Below are 26,842 nucleotides of genomic sequence, written 5' to 3'. Positions count from 1 at the left end.
TAACATCTGCCCTTTTGTGGAAGTGTTGAAAGTATCAAAGCCTTTCCCACTCTTAAATATATCCAAGACCTCTGCCCAAAGGACGATAAAGATTTCTCCTTTTTCAAATTTGGCAGAGAAAAGAGGAACATATTTGTCAAAGTCGCACAACAGACCTGTGACACAAGCTAGAGGCAAAAACATCCACTTAACTCACTAGAAGTTAGGAATCTAAATGCCATTTATTTATTTGCCTTTGAAAAAATTGCCACCTTAATTCTACTAAAATACTAACTGGTTGTGCAGGGGGAGACAGGGAAGCAGAGCAATTTAATTCCTCCACTAAGGATTAGCAGTAACATTTTTTTCCTAATATAAGGTCTGCCAAACAGCCTCTCTGTTCATCTAATTTTCAAGGTTCCTGGAAAAGGCACATTACAAGCAAGGCTTTTTTTTTTTTACATTGGTTTTAATGTGACTTGTGGGGCTACATAAATGACAGACTGTAATAGCAGGAAGCCTCATCTTTAAATAAAGGAAATTACTCAAGGCCTGAAAATGTGCAAGACTTTGGGAGGCGCCTCTTCCTCTGCTGCAGATGGATGCTACAGCAAGTCATAATTTCAGTCATCAACACTGACCTAATGAATTAATAACTTGGAACTGGCAGGTGTGTAGGAAGACTTTAAATTATAGCGGGTTCAGCTAGGGTACTTTTTACTTGTGTAATCACAAAATAATAACTGATCCCTCACGTGATGTGAACCCAAGGTATCCAATGCTAGTCCTACTTAGAGTTGACCAACTGAAAGTAAGAGGCATGACTCTCTTGTGTCCATTGATTTCAATGTGTCTACTCTGAGTAAAACTTAGTTGGCTACAACCCAGAATGCATGCATGCATGTACTTATTTTATAATATTTCCTGCCCTTTAATGTAAAACAGTTCCAGGACTGCATTTGCATGCGCAGCATTCACTGTGGCTCTTTCTGTGTGCTTTTCCATAATCATAGTCTGGCACTGGCACTGGCACTTAGGGGGCAGGGGCTGTTTATAAGGGCCAGCATCTTTGTCCTTCTGCCATTGCCCATTCTACTCATATTAACCTTAGCACAGTCCCTGGGTCTAGTTAAAATGCTGTCATCTTATAGCGCTGCTATCCTCACGCTATGCAATAACTACTGCTTCTTTCAATCTTTTTTGGAGTTGATGGGATTTGCTGCGCACTGTGAAATTGTTATTTAAGTAGACACACTGATATGTATCTAAGCAAGCAAGAGGTAAAGAAAATAGATTTCCAATTTAGCACAAAAAGAGGGCTTTCCAGCTGAAGTGCCCAGTGAGTCAATGTTGAGACTTAGGTATTCACCCTGCCACCATGTACTCTTCTTTCTGTTTCTCCTATTCTTTCTCTTGGGACTCGCCTATATTATCAGTTTATCCTGGATTAGAGCTAAACAAAGGATGGGGATTGGAAAAGGTCCAGATGTTCCTTCTAAAACATCCAACCCTTGCAGGTTAGCAGAACAGAAGTACTTATCCTCCTTGAGCTAAATTCTCCCTCTGTCTGCCACCACCACCACCACCACCAATAATAATAATAATAATAATTTATTATTTGTACCCCGCCCATCTGGCTGGGTTTTCCCAGCCACTCTGGGCGGCTTCCACAGATACCAAAAATACACTAAAAGCTTCAAATCATCAAAGGAGCTTTTATACAGATAGCTAAACTAACCCCTGCTCCTCCAACTCTGTTATTTAAAGGAACCCCTGGATGATTCTACAGTCTATACTAAGCTATGTTTCATTCATTCCCTTTTTATGAGGAATCTATCCAACACCATCCCTTTTTGGTTCTTCCATCATTTCTCAGACTGTAGAAAGTCTGTTTTTGGTTTTTTTTTCCAAAATAAGAGCACAGTCTCACTAGGTGTACATGCCCTTGGTGCTACTTCTAGCTGTTTAAAGAGGCAGGGATTAGATGGGCAGAGATCTATTGTGCAGGTGAACTTGTCAAAACTCTGCATACATTCACCATAACCTTTGCGTTAAGTGCCTTTTATCACCCTGTTTATGTTATTTAATTGATCTCTTAACCAGAGCTAAAGTTTTTCCAGTTTTTTTTTAAAAAAACAAAAAAACAAAATAATGTTAGTGTGCTTAACACCATAATGCTGTCTAAAAATAAGAAATAAGAAGCTTTCTGGTCATTGCCATTAAACCTGCTGCAAAAATGCCAGTGGCCAGAATGCTTTTAAACTTTTTTAGAAGCATTATAACATTATTGTGGTGTGACATGCTATAGTGCTTTTTTTATTCTTTATTAAAAAAAAATGTTTTAGTACTAATTTATCTACTGTATATTTTGGAAAGTTTCCTATACGATGCGTCTCAAGATATTGTTTACAAATTTGTCATGAGGGTTCCTAAAGTGGGGGTGGCAGTCTTCATCAATGTTTGACATCAGCTGCCATTGATTGGACGTTGGCAGACTGAAACATGTCTTTGGCATGACTGCCCAATTTTTGGTGGGACAGGTCCAAACTATGCTTATTTCAAACTCTACATGAGGGCTGCTGAAGTGGGGGCAGCAATTTTCATTGATGTTGGGCCACCGACTGCCATTTTGAATCAAGATGGCAGACTGAAATGTGACTTGGGCGTGTCGTTGTCCAGTTTTTGGTGTGATGTGTCCAACCTGCACCAATTTGGACACCTCGGAATATATCATTTCACTATTTAGCAAATTTGGCATGGCAGGCCAGCTTGTGCCAATGTGGATGCCTCTGAAGACATTGGCCAACTCAGCATGAGATTTCCTGAGGGAGGAAGCAGCGAACTTCATCTATGTTTTGATGCTGGGTGCTATTTTGAATCAAGACAGTGGACCAAAATGTGACTTTGATGTGACTTCACTCAGTTTTGGTTATGGGTCCAAACGGTGCCAATGTGGACACCCCTGAAGATATTGTTGCCCAATTTGATGTCACTTTGCCCAATTTAGTATCATGAGTCCAAACTATGCCAATTTGGATGATTTGAAGTTATTGACCCCCAATTTGGTTCCAAGATGGAGATGGTCATTCTGCTCTATGTTTGGAGGCTGGACACAATTTTGAATCAAGAGGGCAGACCGAAAATGACTTTGACATGCCTTCATCCAATTTGGTGTGATAGTTGCAAATGAGATTTCCTAAGGTGGAAGAGGTATATTTTGTCTATGTTTGGATACCATTGGATGCATTGAGCCCTGCATCGGGGGGGGGGGGGGGCCACGCACAGCAGCCAAACTCACAAATCATACTATCCATTTAAAAATCACAATATGTTTGGGTTTCTTAGAATTCCCAGACAGCGCTGGGCACTTTCTGCTAGTTGTATTTGTACTATGCTTTGGAGAAGGAAACCTCTGTTTCCTGTTTCTTTATTCCCATGTCTGATTATCCAGCAACCTTGGGCTCAGAGGTGCCTACACAGCATTTACAGTATGACTCTGGGGAGGCCACTAACCTCTCCATGTATTTGTTACTAATGAACATACTTACTCTAGCTTCTGGTTCCATAATTTGAGGCTGCCATGTCTGAAAAGCAAAATCTCCCTCGCTGGTTGAAGAACTGCTATTCTTTTCTGCCAAAGAACAATAAAAGCAGAGTGCCTTATTAGCACTAAAATTCGCCCCCACATGCACTTTGCAATTTAATCTAAACTGAAGATGGTGTCTAAAACACCCCTTCCCCACTTTAGAAGAATCATAAACAATTGAGCACCTTTATCTAGACCCACAGAGCAATGACTGAGCACAATGTGTTTTGGAACTCACACAATAGCAAGTAGGGCTCACAATTTATCCCTATCTTACCACACACCTCATTTAACTTCTTAGCACATGATTCCACACACTGCAGAAAGAACAGAGCAACTGGGAATGTTGGTGGGGAGAACGTGTTCATGTGTTTGGTACCATCAAATGATGGGGGAGGGAGACATAGCCATACTTGTTCATTTAAAAATGTATATCCTACTTTTTGAGTAACTTCTTCCACAAAGTTGTCTACAATTTCCAATTAGAAAACAATATCTAACAGTAAAATAAGGGCACTTCAGGTAACCTTGACCTAAATGATTCAGAGCAGGGGCAGGAAACCTCAGACCCAGAGGCCAAATGTGGCTCTCTGGGTGCCTCTATGTGGCCCTTGGGACACTCTTCATCTCCTTCCCAGACTGCAGCATTCACTGGCCCTCATCCCCTGTGGCACTTCACTTTCTCATTCTGCCTCCTGCCACTTCCTTTTCCTCTGCTGTCTTCCAGTTCATACCCCTTTCCTTCCTCTTCATTGCTCCACTGCCAGTCTGAGACATGAAAAACACATTGCACTGAACGAGAAAGTAGGAAAGAGTGTCACTCTTTGAAACTTCCTCCTTCAGCTCTATGTACTTTGGGGGGGGGGGAATACCCACCTTTGCCATGTCATGTCGGGGAGGCAGTGAATAGGGTGCTCAATGGTTTTGTGGGCACCAGGGGAAATCCTCAAGGGTGCCACCGTGCCCATGACCACAGATTTAGGTACTGTAATTAGATTGCTCACTGCACATTGGTATTATTTCTTAGTGTGCATCTACACTAAATGAACCTGAGGCTGTGTTTTGTGAGATGTTGAGAGATTTCTGTCCTCCCTCCATTCAGCTTCCAGGATATTAGGTGGGAGGGGAAACATTTTTATTACCCATACATTGGTACCTCGGGTTACAGACGCTTCAGGTTACATATACTTCAGGTTACAAACTCCACTAACCCAGAAAGAGTACCTCGGGTTAAGAACTTTGCTTCAGGATGAGAACAAAAATCGCACAGCGGCGGCAGCGGGAGGCCCCATTAGCTAAAGTGGTCTTCAGGTTAAGAACAGTTTCAGCTTAAGAACAGACCACCGGAACGAATTAAGTTCTTAACCCGAGGTACCACTGTATTTTGGTCCCTAGTGTGGAATTGTCCTAATGGGCTAACTATATGGTATGTGTACACACACCGAATGGAGGCCCAACACCATTCTGAAAGGAATAAAACTTTGGAGGGGGGAGGAAGTATTTTGAACAGAGTAGGGAGGACAAAAAGAGGGAATGCTTCTCTCTTTCAGTAGCTACCCTTTTTGTGCTTCACATTTGTCTGCCAAAGCAGCAGGGAATGGGAGTGGTGAACTGCTTAGAAGGTGATACAGAGCTGGGAAATGATGGACAGGAAAGAGCTAAGCAACCAACCAACCAACCAACCAACCAACCAACCTATCTTTGCTGATGCTCTGCTCAAAACACTCCCTCCTAGAGTTATTTTTCCTTTTTCTTTTTTTAAGAAGGCATCAGGGCTCCATACCATCCATTTGCATGTGACGTGTAGTTAGTTCCAGTTATGAATACATTGAATTAAGTTATGCTTCTGAAATTATTTTTTATGTATTTTGACAAATACAGCATAAAATTCTTCCTTAATGCATATATCAGTACACAGATTATATTTAACAACAGATATAGTTAAAACAGAGATCCTTATGTTGACTTGCATACCCATGAGTGGAAGCAAACTTTTTGAGGAAACTGAATATAAGCTGGAAGTTTCGCTGCTTGCATCACTGATTTTCGTCCTGATACCTGTGGCACGACTAAGCAGCATTTTGCTACTTTGTGCAGAATCAAAAGAAAAGTGTCCATGGAACCTGAACAGGAAAAAAAGAAGATTGACCCAAGAGGAAGCTCATCCTGTTAAAAGAGTCGGAATAAGCATCAGCTCCTTGCAACCAACACTATCCATTTCAAACAACTGCAGGGCAGCTGCAAACACTTCACACTGGTGCATCTGGGCACTGAAAGTGATCAACCTGATCTACTTTATATTTTGGAAAGTTGTTTGTACACAGCATATTTGGACACCTCTGTCATAATTTTGCATAATGCTTCCTGAGATCATGGAGCAGGTTTTCGTCTCTTTGGATACAACTGGATGCCATTTTGAATTAAAATGGCAGATCAAACCTTTCAAGACTGCACTGTTCTAAAAATCGGTGCTGGCATCTAAAGATTCAGAGCCACAGTCTTCAGAGGGCATGAGTTTGATATTAGCAGTGTGATAGTAATGTTATGATTTGCACTTAACACTAAACCATAGTTTGTTTTAAACCATGCTTTGTTTAACAAAACGTGAGTTAACCACAAGTTGCCTTACAGACAATCAAACAAAACATGACTTGTTTCTCCAACATTTGTTTGGTTTTTGAGCTAATCTTGCCTCATGCCTTTCTAGTTTTGTGAATTTATAGAAGACAGGGAGTGTCAAACAAGCCATGGTTAAGGAAAGGTGCTAGGTTCACATATAACACCAAACATGTAAAATAAACCAGGATTTGTGAGCCAATAACAAATAATGCATTCAGCTTGTGGTTTGTATGCAGTAAGCAAACTATAGTTAAGTGGCTCAAAAGGGGTCATGCATAACACTAAGTTATGGTTTAATAAACCATGGCTTAGTGTTATGTGCAAACCATTGCATGATACTGACTGTACCCCATTCCTTCTACCTGTTTTTCACCAGCACACACCTAGATTGAATCTCTACCTTTTGTTTACCAAGATGCCTGAAGTTCTACGAATTCGTTGGGACGAAGCTACGTCTGGCCTCGAAGGCAAGGACTCAAAAGTTTCATCATCTTCACTGAGGGGAAATTTGTCCACTGAAAGGTCCACATTATCACTATAGGCATCTGCAGCTGCCATGAAGTGCTGAGGACCTCTATATTGTGAGATAATCTTAGAAGATGAAAGTGAAAGGAAAATAAAGTTATTCACCAGACTTCGACATTTATATAATACAGTACTGCTTTTCAATGCTCCCATGGTAGTTGACAATTTGTTATATCAATGCATGAGAAAAGGACGGATTCTCTCAGGATCTATTCCGAAGTGGATGGTAGACATTCCCTCTTCTGCTTTCCCCTCAGGGCATGCAAGTCCTTTAGCATGTCCTTCATTCCTAACAGCCATAAATGTGTATCAGCTGTTGATCCAGAAATTACAATCTAGGATCACATACTTAGGTTTATATTCATTTATTCAAAATTTTAGAAGTGGCCATTAATATTTAGCTGCTGGCTTATAACTACTAATGCTCTGCTCCAAACAAGCTGTGATGCCATTTGGTGGCTGCACATGATGTTCTCTTCGGGGCAGGGGTACCATAACTGACACACAAAATAAACACGCAGAGATACACTGTTCCCTGGATGTGGGAAACCAATTGCAGCTTCACTCGCCATGTAAACAACACCTTAAGTCACAGAAATGCCATAGGTCTTTGGTGACCTCATTCAACAGAAACCAACCCCAAGGCACACTTTGGGTTCACATAAACATCTCACTGTTTACAGTGTGCATAACAGCCATTTCATGTATATTCATGAGCTCCACCACACTCAAATACTGTTTCATATTACAAATCTATGCTTAAGTTTACTCTGATACAATGCCACCCTACGTCATGGATAACCAATGTGGTGCCCTGCAGGTGTTGTTGGACTACGATTCCCATCAACCCCAACCATCATGTCTAGTGTTGTAACCCAACAACATCTGGGGGGGTCCCACGTTGGCTATCATTACCTTAGGATGGTCAACCTTTTGGGCCTTTCCCCCTTTTTAATTTTTAAAACTAAGAAAATTATAACACACTGTACATCCCTTCCCCTCCAGACTATTAAACAAAGCAATTCACCTGGCCATGGTAGTCACAGAGGCAGGTCGTGCATTCTGGACCCGTTCTGAAAAAATGTTGCCTGCTTAGTGGCATGTTTGAAGCTTGCTCATGAGCTAGGTTGGCCCCTGCAGCCCACACCTATAAAATATAGTGCAAATGGATGAGACACAACATTAATGTATGACCTACAGTACCTCCCATTTTCATCTGTAACTGTAGCCTGGTGCCCTGTTTTTGCAGACCTCATGGGGAGAAAATTGTTTTTTGCAGACCTCATGGGGAGAAAATTGTTTTTGCAGACCTCATGGGGAGAAAATTGGAAAGACAATTTGGAATGAAGAGGAGATCCAGTAAGTGAGCCAGTCCAGAAAACTACTACTAATTTGTTAATCCCTTTTGGCTTTGCTCATTAAATTCCTGTGCAGTCAGGAAATCTGCTTTAAAAAAACCCTGGTCTGGCAAACATAAATGCTTGTGCTGATGGAGCAATTGTGTTAGCACGATGTTAAATTCCACCCATATATATTCTATTATTTCCCTGTAATGCTGGTAGAAATACATTCTGTTTTGTTGGTCAGAATTACACGTTTCTGGGAAAGCAGCAACACTTCCCATACAACCATTTTGCTTTTTAAAAATATTTTTTGTACTCATAAGTGCATAGTACAATTTAGAAATGTTTAAGATAGAGACAATTGATTCCCTCTTTCTTTCTTTGCTCAAACTCAACTTTTTTTAGGATATAGAATTTTTTTGTAGCAAAAATAACTTTTTAGAGTTCTTAAATCCAGTGGGCTAACTTTCAGTTCATATTGATGTCATCTGTTTGAAGCAAAATATTTTGGACTACCTGTGGCATGAAATTATTCTTCAGCAAGATAATATCTTATATACCGTATTTTTCCATGTATTAGATGAGGTTTTTTGACTCAAAAATCATGTAAAAAAACTGGGGTTGTCCTATACATGGATAGTGGTGGTGGTGGGGAGCTGCGCACTGCCAGCCAGTTGGTTGGCAGTCATGCTCTAGGGAGCTTCCCGCCCTCAGTGGCGTGGGGCGAGTGGCTGCCCACTTCTTTGCCAACCCAGCAACGGCCCTGCTGGGGTGATGGCACAAGTGCAATTCCCCCTTAAAAAAGCTCAACAACTTTGGGCCATCTCCCCTCATTTTCTTTAAATTTAGTCCTCAAAAATAGGAGGTGGCTTATACATGGGGGCATCTTATATATGGAAAAATACGGTATCTATATCTATATTACACTCAGGATTGGGAAGCAGGAGAGGTCCCTGCTGCTTACTGTGATGTGATGCTGTGCAGGCAGAATGGTGCCATTCGGGAAACGATAGATAGACACTGGGAAGTCTTTAACCCACTGCTGGATGATGTAGCCACTTAAATCTATTTCCTTGTTCAATAATGTATTGAAGATTCGGACAAATTTGCCTGTGTTATGTACACTCACAATCCTTAACGGTCCTGAACCAATATGGCATCTAGGGGAAGAAAGTGGGAAGAGGAGAAAAAAGATGGGTTAGGTATGACTGATTTAGAAACAATTGGTATGAGCTATGCTACTTATGGGCCTGTGATGGAATACTTCTGGGTTCTTAAAGTGTAAGGCAGACAAAAGAAGTAAGGTAAGAGATATGGGAGAGGGGAGGTATCTAGGGCTGCCATATTTCAAAAAGTGAAAATCCAGACAGGTAGTGGGTTAAAAGTCAACTGAGAGAAGCACAGGCAGTTGTGATGAGAACAAGTCTTCTCACAGACCAACTTAGTCATCTCTAACTCAAGTACAGTGGAAGTTTGGTTTCTGAACATCTTGGAAGTTGATTGTTTCAGTTTCCGAATGCCGAAAACCTGAAAGTAACTGCTTCGGTTTTCAAACGCTTTTCAGAAGTAAAATGTGCCACACGGCTTCCGTATTGAATTTTCCATAAGCAAATGCTTCCAGAAATGCATGCTTCAGTTTTCGAATGTTTCGGAAGTCGAACGGTCTTCCAGAATGGATTACGTTCAAAAACCAAGGTTCTACTGCACTTAGTTTCCAGTATAAGGAAAATGGCGGTCTGAAGCTACAAGAGTAGTAGCAGCTGAGACAGTTGTGAATTTGTCTGGAAACATAGTAGAATTAGAAAAGGATTATTTAGGGCAAAGCACGGATCACCAACCTTTTCTTGCTCATGGGTGCATTTGCAAATTGGACAAACTCTCATGAGCACTACATGCACACAATGGCCAAGCACACTCTGTAATCTTTCTGTTGGCTGCAACAAAATACTTTTCACAAGCCTAATTTCAGCAGGGGAAGCAAGTCTCTGAGAACCAGTGAATGCCTCTGCATGTACAACTGCACCCATGAGCACCACCCTGACAATCCTGGGGTAAAGTATATTTGGGGTGGGGTGGGAGAGACCACATCTATACAAAGTCTAGATTACGTACACTCTATGCCTTCAAAGCACATTCGAATAACATTTTTCTCCTCAAAGAATTCTGCGCACTGCTGTTTGTTAACATGTGGATGTGAATTGTAACTCTGTGAGGAGTAAACTACAGTGCCCAGAATTCTTTGAGGAAAAGACTGTGCTTTGAATGTGCTTTTAAGGTATAGAGTATAAACAGCTATAGTTTCTTGAGTTAACTACAGATATACATGTTTATCTTCAACAGAAATATTTTTATTATACTTCCAATATTATTAAACATTTGCCATATGCAGACTGGCCATTTGCAGTTTCCTAGTGAATACCAGGTCTGTGGAGGAGGAGCAGAAAAGCCTGATAAGAAGCTGTGTCACAGATGAACAGGCAAAATAGCACATCCTGTCGGAGATCATATTCGCTCCACTTCCATTACATATTCCAGGAGGATGGTAAAAGCAATAAAAAATAAGAAGCCAACTGGGGAGGTTAAAAGCCAAAAAGATGTGGGGGGGGGGGAGGCACATAAGAAGGTAATTAAAGCACATGGATTTAGAGCGGATGTGAGAGAGAAGTGGTGCTGGTAAAGTCACTTCATCTGAGGTGAAGTGATTCTAACAGCTATTCCTTAAACAATGAGGTTTGTGGGGTAAACATGAAGGGATCGTTGGCAGGATGTTGGGTGTGTGTGTGTGTGTGTGTGTGTGTGCGTGTGCGTGTGCACACACACACACACACGCAGGGGCATGTAGTCATGAGTTGAGCAAATGTTTGCACACTACACAAAGTGGTTACAGACTTGCTGCTTTGTGAGCTGAAGGTGATGCTGGAGGTGCTAGTACAGTCATACCTCGGGATAAATACACTTCAGGATAAGTATTTTCGGGTTGTACTCCATGGCGACCTGGAAGTAACAGAACGCTTACATCTGGGTTTCGCTGCTCACACATGTGCAGACGGTCAAAATGACATCACGCGCATGCACAGAAGCGGCGAAATGCGACCTGCACATGCACAGACGTGCAGTCACGTCTTACGTTCTGTTCAGGATGCAAACGGGACTCCGAGGTACCACTGTAGTGGACTTGTAAGTCTAGCTAGCTGATGCTTTTAAGCACACCGTTATCCACATAATGTGAAAAGCCCAACTTCTTCCCAACTTTGCTTCTCTGGGTCTTTATAACTTACGATTCTTTGGCAGCTCCAGATCCACCAGACACCTGTCTGACAGAATGGCGGAGGGTGCCTCAGGGGTGGACCCTACCCTGCATTGCTGAGGGCCTCCTTCATGTTGATCAGTGATGGATAGCAGGTAGGCCCAGAACATTGTCTCAGAAAAGGAGCACTACACAAAAGGATGGGCAAACTGATGAATGATACAGGGCCTCAAAAAGCGCTCTGAAGTTGGGCAGCAACACACTAAAAAGCTGAAAGTGGGTTCTGCACTGTTGTCTCAAAGTGTGCCAAGTGAAACTTGCAAAGAAAGGTCTTTGCTCCCTGCTCTGAAAAAGCCTACCTCCTCATTTGAAGGCAGAACTACTATTGCACTATGAGAGGATGGGGTGGGTGGCCGCTGGGCACAGCTTTCAGTGTACATGTGGACACAGGTTCAGCCAGGAGTGGTCAGCAGGGCACAGCAGCATAGGTTGGCATTGGTCATGTGGCTTCCCATGGCAGAGGCCGCTGCCAGTACCTTAAGTGGAGCCCATCAAACACTCCCTCCACTGTGCCCACACTGTGCCAACATCCCTGCTACCTCACCCTACCCCATCTTCTTTGCCAGCAGTGAACTGGGTTGCTACTGGGTGGGTGCACCCTGTCTTTTACTGGCTGGGCTTTTACTGAGAATTTCACACACAGTGGAGTAGCGTACAGACCATCCAGGAGGAAGGAATAATGTTTGCTTCAAAATGGAAAGTAGTAGAAAGCATGCAGGAGTCTCTCCTTAGGTCCAGTGAAACTGCAAGGCAGAGGCTTATCACTCTTCTCCTGAGTCGCAGAGAAATGGCAGCAAATGCTCCCACCAGAGTTGAGCTCTGAAGGTACTTACCTCCTGTATTCTTCTACGAAGGGGCAGGCCAAAATGTGAGTGTGCATTTCTTCCTCTGACAGCTGTCCAAGAGTGAGACGAGACTGTGCAAGGCTCCAACGATCCAGGGAAGGAGCTTTCGAAAGTTGAAACATAATATACTCATATGGCATATGAATGAAAACTAATGAAAAACTAATGAAAACTTCCAGGGGGAAAAACTGTAGCTGAAAGTCAGACATTACATTGTGGTGAGATTAGCTGCATTAGAAAAGGCCTGTGTGCCCTGGGGGAAGGCAGATGAGAAGCCCAGGCCACAGAGCACTGGCCATTAGTTCCGGAAATGACCCCTAGTGGGTCTGAGAGGAGTCTCTCTGTTCTCTCTTACATATCACTTTATGTTTTCAACTTATCAACTGCCTTGGGTGCTTTGGCTGAAAGGTGGGATGTAAATCCAATAATAAATAAATACATTATACAAATAAGTTATCTGTATTTATGAATATTTGTTTATTTATTTAGACACGCCTTTCCCCCCTGACGGAACACAAGGCTGCTTACATATAAAAATGAGAACCGCTAAAAACATGGAAAAGAACAATCATTAAAAAGCAATTAAACATTGATGGAAGTAAAACTATATACATATATAACATGTATAAAAAAAAAACCCATACAAATTATTACAGTAAAAACAACACGGCACTAGCCCTTTCATAAAAAGCAGTCCGTACCCAAAAGCCTGTTGAAACAGAAAAGTCCTGCTGGGGAAAGACAACAAGGCGTGAAGCAGTCTAGCTTCACTAGGGAGGGAATTCCAAAGTCTCCTGCGTCTGTACCAAGCAGGATCATGAATGCTAATTTTTAATAACTTATGAACATTGTAGAGTTGCTTTAAAAAAACAACAACTGTTACCTCCATGTCATATGTATTGGATAATTTATCTAACTGAAAAGTAGAATTACCTCACTTAATCAATCAATACACCTGCTCAGCCACTGGCTGAGTCACTGTGCTATGAAAAGTTAAAATAGTTTAGCTGCTGAGAAAGAATGTGCCAGCACTAGGCGCTAGTTTGTTTTGCTTGCCATGTTATCGGGGAGGAGAGGGGAATAACTGATTTTTAAAAACCTAACAGACAGATAATGACATACAATTGTGGACTGTGGTCTCCAAAGCTTACGCCATTATGGACATGTTAGTCTTGAAAATGCTACAAGATTATTTGTTGTACACCTTCTTTGAAACAAGTGAAAGGCCAAATGTTCATGAGTTGAGTCTAGGATCAGACTGCTGTAAGGGACAGAGGGAAGGCCGCAGGCAGGGCAGATGAAAATGCTCGTGTAGGAAGAGATTCCCTCAGGAAGTGTAGGGAAGGACACAAGGCCCAGAGAAAAGTAGTTTAAGGAAGGAGCTGGAGAAGTCAGGCTAGGGAGCCATAGCCTGAAGAGGAAACTGTCTTGAGAGAAGGAGGGACAAGAGGAGGAAACAACATATGGTGTGAGGTAGCTGTATAAACACAAGGACCACTAGGTGGCGCTGGGCCAGGAGAAAGGGAGGGAAAAAGGAGGCAAGCTTTCAAGCAGCTCAGTATGGTGTCCATGTTATCAATTCCATGGAGGGCTTGAGAAAAGATTTTATGTGTCAGCAGGGACAGGCAAGGGAACTTTGGAGGTAAAGCAGTGCTTATTATGCTTTAGAAGACCATGGGGACAGAGAAGGAGTAACCACTGGTAGCCGGCTTTACAACAGTTTTCTCTTGTCATGGCAAAAGGGAAGGTTGCCTCTGCCAGCCTTGTTTGGGTGGGTTATGGGCACAGGGTGGCAGCTTTAGGGCTTTTGGTTTGTGTTCCTGCAAGAACACTGGTGAATAGCCTAGCTAAAGAGTAAATACGTATTTTGTTTTACAGAGAAATCTCACCACATAGAAATTCTGTTAATTCTTCCATAATTACTTGTTTGCAGGATTGTGCTCCTATAGCATGATGATGATTCATCCATAAGTTTTATTTTACTGCAGGAAGGTCATCCACGGACATGGGAAATAAACAATGCAGTCCTATGAATGTCCACTCAGAAGTATGCCCAATGGAGTTCAGTGAGACCTACTCCCAAGTAAGTGTGTGTAGGATTGTAGTCATAGCCTCAAAAGGGGGAAGCTCAGTGAGGTGGTGGGAAATACTGGCATTAACTAACACTAGTTAGTTTTACTAACACTAGTTTGTTAAACTATATACTGTAACTAGTTTCCTCTGCCCCTTGCATTCTATTATTCCCCCAAACGTGTACATTTTCTTTTTACCTCCAAAACATGACATGGCTGATTGGTCACTGAATGGCAACAAATGGTGGGGTATAGAGTTCTTAAGAGTGAGCTGTTGAAGGCAAGCCTTTGCCCCCCACCCCTTCATCAGGGGTTCACGCTGTCCCTTACTGCTCCTGGGGGAGGTGGGGAGGACCTGCAACTGATCATCTATATTCTGTTACTTGTGAGTAGACTGAGAAGCCTGTTGTTGCTTAGGTCAACCTACATAGCTCTGAGCCACAGTGCTCTTTTCTTTTAAACTGCTTTGTCTATTTGTCATCTCCCCTCCTGTTCTTTATAAAGCTTTGTGATTTGGTTAGTGGGGTCAGAGGTGCATGTGTTTGCCAGTATCAATGATTCTTGTAATTCTACATGCGCCTAGAATGTTTGGGTTCCTGCTTCAGGAGTCTAGGATCGGGGTTGTTAAAGACCAAAAAGTTAATCTGTTCACTGGCAGATGTAGGGAGCTGTGGGTTTGCTTTACTCTCTGAGTGAACTGTAAGTGATGCAGGGTGGCTTATTCTAGGTTCTGGGGATCCTATATTTAATTGAGCATCCCCAGATTTCTTCTTGTCTGGGGAAAGGGTTGTGAGCTCATAGGGAAGTGGTGGAGGACACTAATGGCTAAGCGAGGCACAACTGGCCAACCCCAGGTGGGCATCAGTTGTGTGAGGAAGGGGTATAAGATGCTCGCATTCTGTCATAATTGTGGCAATGACACTGTTACAGAATACATTAGGAAAAAACCCAACCCACAAGTCTGGAGGGGCTCTGTCAGTAAAGTCAATGCTTTAGCATACATGGAACAATCCAAGAGATTAACCTAGATTACATTGGGCCTATGTGCATTGCACATGTGTGTGGCTGAGTATGCATTGCATGTACGACTTTTTGATCAACTAACCAATGCCGGACTATTTTTAAAGAGGAAGAATTTGAACTTACTTTTCCCCACGGGCATTTTCTCTGAAGATGGTGCCGTATTGAAGGAAGACGATTCTACCATTTTGGCGTCAGGCACTGAAAAGATGTCTGATTTCTGAGAGGTGAGGACAGCCAACGAAGATGGTTCAGAAGGTGAACTGTAAAGTGGGGGTGGGGAGTTTGACATGCATCCTTTGGGCTAATCCAGAATTTTCAACAAACAAACCCACATATTCTTCTTAGTGCTGTATTCAGGTGAATACCCAATACATTAGGAGCAGTATGATATCCTATCCACACATAATGGGGTGCTGTGGCACAAAGTGCATAACCTATTTGCTTGTTCTTGCAAAAGAACTAATGGAAAATTTGTGTTCTAGCACTGGAGTGAGGAGTACATCTTCATCAAAAAGATAGCGGGGCTGCTGCATGAGGAAAGGGATTTTGGTAGCCTTTTCTGCTTTACACGGCACTTCCGCATGGAAGTTTACTGTGCACTTGGTACAGTTTGTGCATGCAAGTTTTTTTGTAGCAGTCACTTCACATCGTCCTCATAAAAATGTCACCCTATATCCCACCCCACCCCACCCCACCCCACCCCACTGCCACCCTAATTTAATCTGGATTTACTATTTCTGCAGGCTGGCAATGGTGGTACTTCACGGAGATTTCACATTCCCTGTCTGCTGGAGCAGAGGCATCTTCTCTCTCTACTTCCCACATTCACTTTAAAGAGGACAGAAACTGACAGCTTCAAAAAGGGGGCATAGCAGGGACACTAGGTTGGGGGGGGGGAATCCATGGTGGCTGCCATGCTATACAACTCCTTGCTTGTGTCCCCCCCTCCACCTCCTCACAAGAGGAAATATGTAGGGAAGTACTGATTTCCCCATAACAGAGGCATGGAACTTCAGACCCAGTGGGTGAATGTGCCCCGCAAGCCTCTCTAACTGGCCCCCAGGAGTCTCCCCATGCCTCATCACCTCCCCAGCCTTACTCCCTACTCACCCTGCTTCTCACACTACTTGCGTATTTTTCTTTGGCTGCAGCATGTTGTGAACTGTCGCTTTCTTGGATGGAGGACAGAGAGGGGTATGTGAGTGTGTATAGAATCTAGCCTTCTCATTGATAGAATTGTTGCTCTGCTCTATTTTTATAGAATCATAGAGTTGCAGGGCTGGAAGGTACCTCAAGGGTCATCTAATAACAACCCCCAATGTGGGGCTCAAACCCATAACCCAGAGATTAAGAGTCTCATGCTCTACTGACTGAGCTATCCCTGGTCCAAAAGTATGCAGCCTTCTGCTTGAAAAGAGTTCCTTTGACCCTGCCCTATAGCACTGCTGAGAGGATGTAAAGCAATAAACAGAGGACCACGGGCTGTCTTGGATGCTTCTACTACATTCTCAGGTGTATTCAGATACCGACTTACCTCAGACAGGCTGCTGTTTTTCTACCAAGCCCCTTTTGGTCCTTTCTGTCAGAAAGCCTGCGGTTTGCAATTACCTTTCCTGTGAGCTTCCCTCCAGCGCACCATTGTGTGCCTTCTCTAATTTCAGGATTATTTCATCTTTTTCCTCTTCACTCAGCGAAATACTTCCAAACTAAAAAGCAGGAAGAGTGATGACACCGATAAACACCCGATACTGTATTTTCCCATGTTTAAGACTATATTTCTCCCCAAATTTTTTAAGTTTAAAATTGGGGGTTGTCTTACACACAGAATGTTGCAATTATTTATTTCTTAATTTTGGGCTCAAAAAATAGGGATCGTCTTATACATGGGGGCGTTTTATACACGGGAAAATACAGTAATTCTGTGAAGTGAAAGCTATGTTCCTTCCATGAAGCACACTGTAGTGGTTCTAGGGGGTTCTCTTGTCTTCATGGCACTGACCTTATGAAAGGCATCCACAAAGCTTGTGTGCTTTGGAATTCTCCGAAGCCGTAGATCACTTGTTTCTGATGTTACCTTTGTTCCAGTCTCTGACCAGAGCTACACAAGAGGGGGGGAAAGTCAGATACTATTAGGGCCTGCCAATCCCTCAAGTTAGAATTTATTTGTTGCATTTTCCAGCTATTGATAGATCAGCCTTTCATGAATTTGTCTAGTCCCTTTTAAAAGGCATCTAAGCCAGTGACCAGCACAACACGTTAGGGCAGCAACCTCCAGAAATCAATTATGCATTGTGCAATGAAGTACTTCCTTTCATCTTTCACTGTATGACCAAACCTCTACCATGATGTGGGAGGGAGAGAAAAAGCATCTACTTTCTCCACAGTGTGCATTCTTTCCTAAGTCCCATCTTAGTCACCTTGTATTCTAATCTTAAAAGCTCCAAGCATTTTAGACTTTCCTTTCGGAGGAGGTGGTCTAGTTCCCTGATCATTCTGGCTGCCCTATTCTGTAGTGTTTCCAGCTCTATAGGACGCACTTTCCCCCCTCCAAAAATTAAGGGGAAATGTGTGTGTGTCCTATGGAGTGAATGCAGGCTCCTTGGCTTCAGTGATAGCAATGCGAAGCCTCCAAAGCGCTCCCTTCGCGCTCCGGAGGCTTCACGTTGCTTTCGCTGAAGCCTGGAGAGCGAGAGGGTTTCTTCGGAGGCTTCGGGTTCCTTTTGCTGAAGCCGGGAGAGCAAGACTCTCCTGGCTTCAGCAGAGAGGGAGAGCTGCGCAGCGCCCCTTCAGCGAAGCGGGAGGAGAAACGGAAGGGGCTCCGTTTCTCCTGCCGCTTTGCTGAAGGGGCACTGAGCAGAGAGGGGGAGATTTTTTTCCCTTGTTCTCCCCCTCTAAAACAAGGTGCGTCCTATGGTTGGGTGCTTCCTATAGAGTGAAAAATACGGTATATATTTTTTCTTTTTCTTTCTTTCTTTCTTTTTTTTAGATGGTGTGATCAGAGCTGTATACTGTATTCCCAGTTCCACCTTATATTTGTATAAAGGTGCTAGGACTAATCCTCAATCCACCTGGTAGACCAGTCCTTTTAAGACTGGAAAGAGTGAAAAGAACAATGGGATAAGCCATACGTCTCTGCAGTGATGGGGAGCGGGGGGGGGGGCACATGGGAAGCAAGGATGGGACAAAGGAGGTAGTAGGAGACAATAAGCGACAGAAAAGGCAAGGGCAATGACTTAGCAGAGCTTGGCCAGAGGGAAAAGACTGATTCAGTTGTAAATGCAACCAATCTGTAAGGCCTGGGACTCAACAGCCATCATAGAGCAGAATCAAATATTTTTGGCAAATGGTCAGGATCTTATTAGTGGTGATGTTTTGTGACGAGTTACTTTATATTTTGCCTTTTTAAAAAATATTTTATTCTGATCATTTGCGATGAAGCAGGCTATATATTGAAACAAAATACAAGTGAAATAGGATATGTCAGCACTCTGCATAATCTGGGGCTTTGATGGATTCGCTTTAGAGAAGAAAAACAGGCATCAGACTTTTTGCAAGCAGTGAGTGCCCCCTACTGGCCAGTTATTGCAATTAATCTTGGGTCTACAGTAACAGTACTGTACTTTTAAACATGGGTTGCCATCACCTGAGAAAGAGAGGGGTATTAGTACTGATACAGACACAAATTGAGAAAAGTGGGATATAAGTGTGTGTGAGAGAGTGTTAGTTCTAGGACAAGTTACTTTAATGTGCATACACATAGGAAATAACAGAAGTTTTAACCCAGGCAGGGTGGGGCAGCTGTTTTTGTTTTTAAAATGAAGGATGCCACACTGCCATAACAAAACCTGAGTAGTTCAAACACTGTTCAAGCACAACACACACACACACACACAGAGAGAGAGAGAGTGAGAGAGAGAGAGAGAGAGAGAGAGAGAGACCATAAAGCCAGTCTATTGGTCTACTTAGCCCTTTTACAACATATTAACCAAGGCAGCTCCCTGATTTGATATATGGACACTATAACTGTGAAAATGAATGTGGCTTACAGTCACTATGTTAAAAGTGTTGAACTTGGATCTGAGTTCCTATCACAGCTCAGTTCAGCAGTTGAACCCAAGTGCCCTTTGACATGTCATAATCCCTCAGTCTTTATTTTTCAGGAAAACCCATTAAACAAGGATTTGCCTCAGAAGGTGGTTATACTTATGAATCCTTATTAACTTATTATACTAAGATGGTATGCTTCTGAGGCTGCTTCATTCAACTGAGATGGGCTATATAGTATTGTGCTAGATGGCGGTGTTTCTGTATGTGGGTTTTGAGGAGTCAAGTATCTAGCCCTCACACTCTTCTGGGTTCTCTTGTCTTCATGGCACTGACCTTATGAAAGGCATTCACAAAGCTTGTGTGCTTTGGAATTCCCATCAGCCCTAACAAGCAGGGCCAACAGCCGGGGATAGTGGGAGTTGTAGTCTGAAACATTTGAAGGGTACTAGGTGGAGAAGACTGCTGTGATAGAGGTGCTTCTTTTCAAGATTCCAGACAGCCTATCAAATGTGTCCTCCTCCAGAAACCTAAAAATTATAGTCATGTGGAGATATGCATGATCATGCCCCACACAGGCCCATCTCCAATGCTATTGATGCATTAGGAGCGTGTCTTCAGCAGGGTGAGGGTTGTGGGTCATGGAGATTGCCAACACACATTCAGCAGTCTGCCTCTCTGCACACTTGGTCCCAAATGCATGAATAGCAACAGAATCATAGAACTACAGATTCAGAAGGTACCAGGAGGGTCAACTAGTCCAACCCTCTGCAATGCAGGAATCGTTTGCCCAACATGGGGATCAAACCCACAACCCTGAGTTTGAGAGACTCATGCTTTACCGACTGAGCTATCCCAAATCAGGGAAGGGATTATGCAAGGCAGAGGGGTTTGCACAGGGTGAATATGCAGAATCCAGCTCTCTTGACTGCTTAGAAGCTTCTCACGGGCCAGCCTATGAAATTTGATGCTGAATTTGATGAACCTTGAGCAGGGCTCTTCTTATGCTCTTATTCAGTGCCCCTTCAGCTCAGCTGCAGCCTCAAGGTGTCCTCCTTCTCTTCTCTTGCCTTGCTTTGATGCTGCAGCTTATGTAAGCAGTTATGTAAGTTCTGGACTTTTTCTGAATCTTTTAAAACTCATTTCTCTTACTAAGTTGGCTTACAAAGTCTCCATCCAGGAATCATCATCCTCATTAAGAAGTATGGTGATGGGGTGCTGGTCTTTTTCTTTACTGTTGGAACAGCGCACTCTGAAGAAGCTTGGAGGCTCTCCGCACAAGAGCCTGCGGTGTCCCTGGGCACATGATTTGTAAAATATGGGTTTGCTCTCGCCCGCTCTGCTCCCTCTCCTCTCCCTCTCCTCCCATTAGCCACTTGGCTGCTCTGTGCACACCTCTGTCTCTCTGAAATGATGTCAAGATAATGAAGTAATTGCTTTGACCCAATCTCACACCTCTCCTAACCTTTCCTGTTAAGCTGCCATTGCGGAGCTGCTTAGGCTTTCCTCTGAGCTTTGAGTTACTGACATCTCTGAGGGACAAACTTCACTTTGGCCCAGGAGCTTTTCCTGTTTCTCACATGAGCTTTCTCCAGCTCAGCATTGCCCAGACAGCCATGGGCAACAAGAGCGAGTCATTGACAGGGAGAAGGGCACAGACTTCTGCCCCCTGATCTCTAATTGATGCTCACAATAAACCCACAGAGGAGAGTGCTGAGACAGAGCTATTTTTCTTGGTTTCAGCCCTTCTCATGTTGCCCCTGACTGCATGGACTCTCCTTTGTGGGTTTGTGGTGCACTTGCTATGACAACCATTTATTATTTTATTACATTTATATACAACCTTTATGTACAAGGATCTCAAGGTGGTGTACGTGGTTCTCCTCCTTCCCATTTCTTCCTCACAACAACCCAGTGAGGTTGGTTTGGCTAAGAGATGGGGACTGGCCCAAGAGCTTCAGGGCTGAGTAGGGATTTGAAGCCTGTTTTCGCAAGTCCTAGTCCAACACCCTAACCAATGGGTGCATGGGAGTTCTTGCCAGGGGGCAACGTGGGCTTGCTGTTTAAGAGGGGCATTTGCAGTAAGTGCAAACTGACAATACACTGCTACCACTGATGTCATGTGGTGGTTTTGACTAGTTTTGGGTCTTGCTGCTGCTGTCCTGTGCTTGCTTTCTTTTTAAAAGTGGTTTAGCTCTTCTACATTTTCTTCAGTTGTTTACATATAAACTGTACAGTCATTTGCTGATAGAGGAAGGCAGGAACATTAGGAAATACTGTGTGAGAGAGAGAGAGAGAGCGCGCACGCAAGTGGCTTCCAGCTCTGTTCCAGTTCCTTGGGATATCATTCTGCATCTAGCACAGCCAGGACTTTTCCCTGCTAACTGCACTAATAAATCACCAGCTAGTGCGTCCATTTGCAACTCATGCAGTTTAATCTCATTTGAATCCTGATGCATGAAGAATGTCTAGTATTCTGTTTCTGGCCTCAAATGTTTTCCCAGCATCTAGCCAACCCCCTAGCTAGCATACCAACACTGCACCAATCCTCTGCTTCTCATTGCCTCCCTCCCTTCTGGTGATTGACAGGAGGCACACACTTGCATTAAACAAGGGATTTATGGTGCGGTGTGAGCCAGTTTAAAAAACACACACACCGAAAAGCCTTCAAAATATTACTTTTTGTAGCAGTCTCCAAAAGCCTTTCTTCCCCAGGGTTAGGCATCATAAATGCCAGTTGCATGCTATAAATGCCTCATAGCGCAGGGGTCAGCAACCTTTTTCAGCCATGGGCCGGTCTACCATCCCTCAGACCACGTAGTGGGCCAGACTATATTCTGGGGGGGAAATGAAAGAATTCCTATGCCCCATAAATAACCCAGAGATGCATTTTAAATAAAAGCACACATTCTACTAATGTAAAAATACCAGGCAGGCCCCACAAATAGCCCAGAGATATATTTTAAATAAAAGGACACATTCTATTCATGTAAAAACACGCTGATTCCCAGACCATCCATGGGCCAGATTTAGAAGGCGATTGGGCCACATCTGGCCCTCAGGACTTAGGTTGCCTACCCCTGTCCTAGCATCACGTCCCCCCCCCCCCCCATGTACTGGCATTTTTCAGAATTACTATGCTGACAACACACCAGCAAAGTAGTGAGGCAACAGGCAGCATTCTTGCCGAAGAAAAATATACATGTGGTAGGATAAGGTTCAGGATTGGATAAAAATTCAGCCCGTGGCTGGAAACAGAAAATAATTTGAAGTGGAATGGAGGAAGTGATGATGAGCTACATACGTATTTCTTGCTTCAAAAATCTGTTTGAACATAAATAATTGTGTGGGACACAAGAAATGTTTATGCGCACCCCGTAGGTACAGCTCTGCGTACCACCTTCGTCTCTTTCAAAAACTGTTGCCTTACACCAGCAACTTGTAAAACCAGAAGCCCCAGCAAGAATATATGCAGTGGGTTATATCCAATGTTAGTCACACTCAGTAGAAGCCATGAAATCAATGAGCCTACTTCAAGTATGCCTTAGCTGGATATCACCGAATGATTATACTTCTGTGACTTAATTATTATTAAATGTAAAATAAAAACACTGCATTCTACCGATTTTCAGTACAGTGCATCAGAGAGTATGCATTGTAGCTCCTACCTCGAAGCACTCGCATGCTAATTTGGCCCCTTCATCCAATGAAGTGCTAGACTCGGTGTCTGATTCGTCATCCGTCTTTCTTGAGGGGGGTTTTGCTGCCTTTTGCAAATACATAACCTGCATTTTTGTCTTTGCAAGTTTATCTTCCATCACTTTTATCTCCTTTTGAAAAATAAAAAAAAATAAAGGGAATGATGGACAAGAGAAATAATGGAAATTAGAGGCTTATCAAAAAGCAAAGGCCCAAATTATCTGCCAGCAAAAGAAAAACCAGCAAAAGACAGGCCTCATTTAAAGTTTATTCCAGGATAATGCTTCTTTTCTTGTTCCACTGATTTCACTAATATTCCCAGCTACTGAGATGAGTCTGCATGATCACAGATAAAATGGTCGTATTTCTGCTTAAAGATTCTTGGGATTTCAGCAGATGTTAAACTCATGAACTCACGCTGCAAAGCATATATGCTGAAATACTAGGCCAGGAGCCTGCAATTAACAGCCTGGTGCTATGCATATTTATTCTGAAGTAAGTTTCACCAAGTTCTATAGGGTTTACACCTAGGCAAGTGAACATAGGAATGCAGCCCAATTTCCACACTGTGTGTACAAAGCAGAGTGTTAATACATCCAGTTTTTAAAATTATTTAATTATTTTTATTTATTTAATTTATATACTGCCCTATACCCGGAGATCTCAGGGCGGTTCACAGAACAGGTCTGTCACCTCCAGTTCAGACCCCATGAGAATCCACTGGAAATTTATATATTTTTTTGCTCCAACATACATCACTTGATACTTGTTTACATTGGAGATATAAGGCCTTTTCATAAGTGACTCTGGAATAGGTCTCACATGGCTGTTAATGAGAGCTAGAAGGTCAAAGAAAGGCAGTTTTGGATCAAGTGTACAATCGTCAACATCTGTTTCTCATTATTTTTATGAATATGTGAAATACAAAAAACCATCGTAAGTGTTATGCCCAAATGAGCACACATTCTGGCAAAACAAATGTGTGTTGACAATAAAGCAAGTGAAAAAGGAATTTGGGAAGCACATTGCTAGAAATATTAAAATCAACCATGAGAAATTATGAAAATATCCCAGGGAGGAGATTGAACCCTAAATTGACAAGAGAGTGAAAGGTGTACTGAAGGTAAGTAAGGAGATTGCATAGAATCTAAAATTTACATCCATTGTCTCTAGAGAAAATATAAGACAGATACCTAATCCTGAACTGACGTTTTCAGGGCAAAGTCCTTAAGAACTGACTCAAATAGACATGAAAAGACATAGGCCTTACTAACAAATTAAAAATTAGCAAATTACTAGGTGCAGTCAGCATCCACCTGAAAGCTGGATTTTTTTAAAAAAAAGAATCCAGGAGGAATCCTGGGAATCAACAGGATGATCCCTGACCCAGCAAGATTTGCCTATCTTCTGGTCCATTTTTCAATATCGCTGTTCGTATACTTTGTTCTTTAAATTGCCACTTGGAGGTGTTTGTGACATCTGGCCTGTCAAAAAGGCCACCCAGTGTTACTGTGTCTGTTACTCATTCACCTTCTCATGGTTCTTCTTGATAGTCTTCATCTCATCATTCAGCTGGTCAACTTCTGCTTGAAGACCTTCTTCCTTTGGGCTCCTGCAAACAAGCGGAATTAAAACTTTGCTTCAATTTTTCAGCTGTGTTTGGAGAAAAAGAAATCCACTAACATACACATTAGCTTATCTCAGAAACTAATAGTTTCCTATGCTCTGTGATCTATACTTCTTAATGAAGAGACTCTTCTTAGAAACCCTAATGATATTCTGCCCTGAAACTGAAGTCCCTGTGAAACTGAGTTTTCCCTGCATCCTCAAGATCCTACTAAATATGGCAGGATATAATTAAAAACTAAATAAAAACAGCAGTTTGCGTTCACAAAATGGAGCATTAGAAATACATTTAAATGGGTGTGTGTGTGTGGAAGAGTGATGACAAAGGCAACAGCATAATCCATGGCAATCAGAATTATATAATAGGATAAAGGGAAACCTTTGATTTGTACTACTGAAATACAGGCAACTCCCCATTTGTGCGGGGGTTGTGTTCCAGGTCATTGTGCACTTGCATGAAATTGCTTGAAACTGAAAAAGCTGTGAGTGGCTGCTTGTGATCCATAAACAAGGTGAGGTTTGATATAACCTGCCTGTCCTTTCTCTGATCTGATACTGATGAGCATGCCAAGTTGGTAAAAATTGAAGTCTGAGCACATTTTCTCTTCTGAGAACCTTGCTCTGGTTGCTCCCTGCACCGGTTGTGGCTTGCCTCCTCTTGACATCCCCTCTCCAGGACTGATGTCATGCCTTGTGGGATAGCAGCCTACAATTTATATAGGAACATTGCTTCAAGGCAAGATGAACTCTTCCTTGGCTGTCAGTTCTTAACTGCACAGCTTAAACTCAAGCGTCAACTTAAATTCAGAAAAGCAAAGAAGGAAGCCAGCAGGATTAACGGTATTGATAAGCGAAGCCAGAAAACTATATTGAGCAGTAGTAGATGTAGGGCTGTTACACATTTGCTGTGTGGAAATCTGATGGGCTTCCTTCACAGCAGAACTTCTATTTTGTGGATTATCACAATTCCCCTGCCAGCACTCAAATGTAAGTTATGTTGCTGGGAAATGCGATTCTTGCCTTAGCTGGTGCATTCAGTGCTCTTAAGGTAAAGGTAAAGGGACCCCTGACCATTAGGTCCAGTCATGACCGACTCTGGGGTTGCAGCGCTCATCTTGCTTTATTGGCCGAGGGAGCCGGCGTACAGCTTCCAGGTCATGTGGCCAGCATGACTAAGCCGCTTCTGGTGAACCAGAGCAGCGCATGGAAATGCCATTTACCTTCCTGCTGGAGTGGTACCTATTGATCTACTTGCACTTTGACGTGCTTTCGAACTGCTAGGTTGGCAGGAGCAGGGACCGAGCAACGGGAGCTCACCCCGTTGTGGGGATTCGAACCGCCAATCTTCTGATCGGCAAGTCCTAGGCTCTGTGGTTTAACCCACAGCGCCACCTGCGTCCCTTACCAACAACCATATAGAATGTGTTTGTGGAAGGGTCACGGATGGCTGTTGAATAGTACCTTTGTCATGACTGGTGATGAGCAGCACAACTCCCTCACACCCAACCCATTTTGTGAGCTTTTACTTTTTAGGGGTGGTGTTCTTTTGGTTTGTTTTTTTAAAAAAACTGCGGAACAAAGGAAGTTGCCTTATATTGAGTCAGACCATTGGTGCATCTACCCGAGTACTCTCTGCACTGACTGGCAGAAGCTTTCTAGGGTTTCAGACTGGGGGCAATCTTAATCCTACCTGAAGTTGCTAGGGATTGAACCCAGAATCTTCTGTGTGCAGAGCAGGTGCTCTGCTACTGAACTACACCCCATGCTGGTTGTTTGTTCGTTTATAGCCTAAACCAGATTTTTTTAAAAAATATATATCATGAATTCTAAACTTTTCATGGCTAGAAAGAGCAGTCTAGCTATTAAAATACTTTAGGGACCATCTTCTCCTGTACAACTTCCTTGAATCATTAAGATGAATGGGAGTAGATATGCATACCTGGTTCTTCCTGCTTACAAAGTGAATCTGTCCTCTGTCAGAGCACAGAGCAGGACCTTAATGGTAGTGCTATATCCTGGGAACTACCTCCCAGAAGAGATCCCTTGCCTGAGCTCCATCCTTCTGTCATTTAGATGACAATCTCCTCGTCACTCGTTGGAGACATTAAAATGCCTACAACATTCTGGTGTGGCGGGTTTTCTTCAGTTGACTACTCCATTTGTGTTAGAATCAT

At 42.9% G+C, this 26,842-nt stretch overlaps 1 protein-coding gene across 4 annotated transcripts in view; it reads right to left on the bottom strand.

Annotated features, from left to right (window-relative positions):
- The window catches only part of LMNTD2 (lamin tail domain containing 2), a 77,758-nt gene that overhangs the window by 1,100 nt on the left and 49,816 nt on the right, over positions 1–26,842 (bottom strand). For 2 of the 4 annotated variants that reach the window (XM_081854207.1, XM_081854205.1), the window contains 11 exons: positions 24,573–24,654; positions 23,012–23,173; positions 17,299–17,397; positions 16,908–17,005; positions 15,423–15,559; positions 12,193–12,307; positions 9,017–9,212; positions 7,737–7,856; positions 6,585–6,775; positions 5,540–5,688; positions 3,528–3,610 (listed from right to left, as the gene is read on the bottom strand). In XM_081854207.1, the coding sequence (XP_081710333.1) occupies positions 3,528–3,610; positions 5,540–5,688; positions 6,585–6,775; positions 7,737–7,856; positions 9,017–9,212; positions 12,193–12,307; positions 15,423–15,559; positions 16,908–17,005; positions 17,299–17,397; positions 23,012–23,173; positions 24,573–24,654 (1,432 nt within the window). Of the gene's footprint in view, positions 1–3,527; positions 3,611–5,539; positions 5,732–6,584; positions 6,776–7,736; positions 7,857–9,016; positions 9,213–12,192; positions 12,308–15,422; positions 15,560–16,907; positions 17,006–17,298; positions 17,398–23,011; positions 23,174–24,572; positions 24,655–26,842 lie in introns of those variants that run through there. The other 2 variants (XM_081854206.1, XM_081854208.1) reach the window with 2 other exon arrangements.

Source organism: Podarcis erhardii, assembly GCF_964252035.2.
Source record: "Podarcis erhardii genome assembly, chromosome: 1".
NCBI classification, from domain to species: Eukaryota; Metazoa; Chordata; class Lepidosauria; order Squamata; family Lacertidae; genus Podarcis; species Podarcis erhardii.
This window is presented reverse-complemented; position numbering and strand designations above follow the sequence as displayed.